This window comes from Geospiza fortis, unplaced genomic scaffold (genome assembly GCF_000277835.1).
Source record: "Geospiza fortis unplaced genomic scaffold, GeoFor_1.0 scaffold241, whole genome shotgun sequence".
Classification (NCBI taxonomy): Eukaryota; Metazoa; Chordata; class Aves; order Passeriformes; family Thraupidae; genus Geospiza; species Geospiza fortis.
This window is the reverse complement of record NW_005054491.1, coordinates 524,005-525,202: the sequence shown is the minus strand read 5'-3', so window position 1 is coordinate 525,202 and position 1,198 is coordinate 524,005. Positions and strand designations below refer to the sequence as shown.

The 1,198-nt window shown below is 57.8% G+C and overlaps 1 protein-coding gene across 1 annotated transcript in view; it reads right to left on the bottom strand.

The window, feature by feature from the left end:
- PALM (paralemmin) overlaps positions 1–1,187 on the bottom strand; it is a gene marked incomplete at its 5' end in the record, with an annotated part of 14,136 nt that extends 12,949 nt beyond the window's left edge. Inside the window, 2 exons of the mRNA XM_031063259.1 lie at positions 893–1,023; positions 1,095–1,187. Coding sequence (XP_030919119.1) covers positions 893–1,023; positions 1,095–1,187 — 224 coding nt within the window. The remainder of the gene's footprint in view (positions 1–892; positions 1,024–1,094) is intronic.
- Positions 1,188–1,198: the final 11 nt, after the last annotated feature.

The window sequence follows — 1,198 nt, the reverse complement described above, 5'->3', positions numbered from 1 at the left end:
GGCCGGGGCTCCGGGCCCGCCTGAGGCTGCCTGGGGACACGGGGAGGGTGGGCAGGGGCTGAGCCATCTCCCTTCCCAACCTCTCCTCTGCTCCTTCCCAAGGGCAGGGCCACCAGGATGAGGACAGAAGGGAGCCATCGAGGGTGCTGGGCACCCTGAGCATGCCAGCCCCATGTCCCCCACCCTGTGGATCCCACTGACACCCAACAGAGGCGCAGCTGGCCATGCCCAGAGGGGCTGCAGGGCTGGGCAGGCTCTGGCTGCAAGAAAAGCTGCAAAGAACCCAGCCAGGGCTCAGGGCTCAGGCTCCAGGGTGGGCCCCAGCAGCTCCATGGGGAATTTTCCTCTCCCAGCAGTGTCACAGGCAATCCTCTCCTTAGGATTTTTCCTCCTGAGAAGCTCAGAGGCCTCAGGAACAAAATGTAAACATTGATTATCTGCTGCTGTGGAATGCAACAGGTGCATCTGTGATTGGTCTCATGTGGTTGTTTCTAATTAATGGCCAATCACACTCAGCTGGCTTGGACAGAGAGCCCAAGCCACAAACCTTTGTTATCATTCCTTCTTTTTCTATTCTTAGCTAGCCTTCTGAAGAAATCCCTTCTTCTATTCTTTTAGTACAGTTTTAATGTAATATATATCATAAAATAATAAATCAGCCTTCTGAAACATGGAGTCAGATCCTCATCTCTTCCCCCAACCTGAGACCCCTGTGAACACGCACACAGCAGTTCCAAGCTCAGCATGCCCTGCCTTGCTCCCAGCCCCTGAATCTCAGCATCCACCTGCCCAGGGATGCTGGAGGGGTGCCAGGGATGCCCAGGGGTCTCTGGAGAGACTCGTGTGCCCTCTACCTGCACCCCAACACCCATCCCCACACCGGCCCTGTTACCTCTGGATGGTTTCCTCCAGCTCCTTGGTCTTCACCTCATCCTCCTGCATCTGTTTCTTCATGGCCTCTTCCTCCTCGGAGGCAGAAGCTGGGGCTCCCTCCAGGAGCCATCTCTCCCGCAGAGCCTTGGACTGGGGAGCACAAGGAGGGGATCACGATGCTGCCCTCCGCAGCCAGGGGAGGCTCCAGGGGGGATTCTCACCTTGAGATGCTGCAGCTGCCGCCTGTCATCCTCCAGCTGCCGCCTTTTGTTCTCGATCTCCGTCTGACGCTTCCGCTTCTCCTGCAGGGACGGGAGCGGCGGGG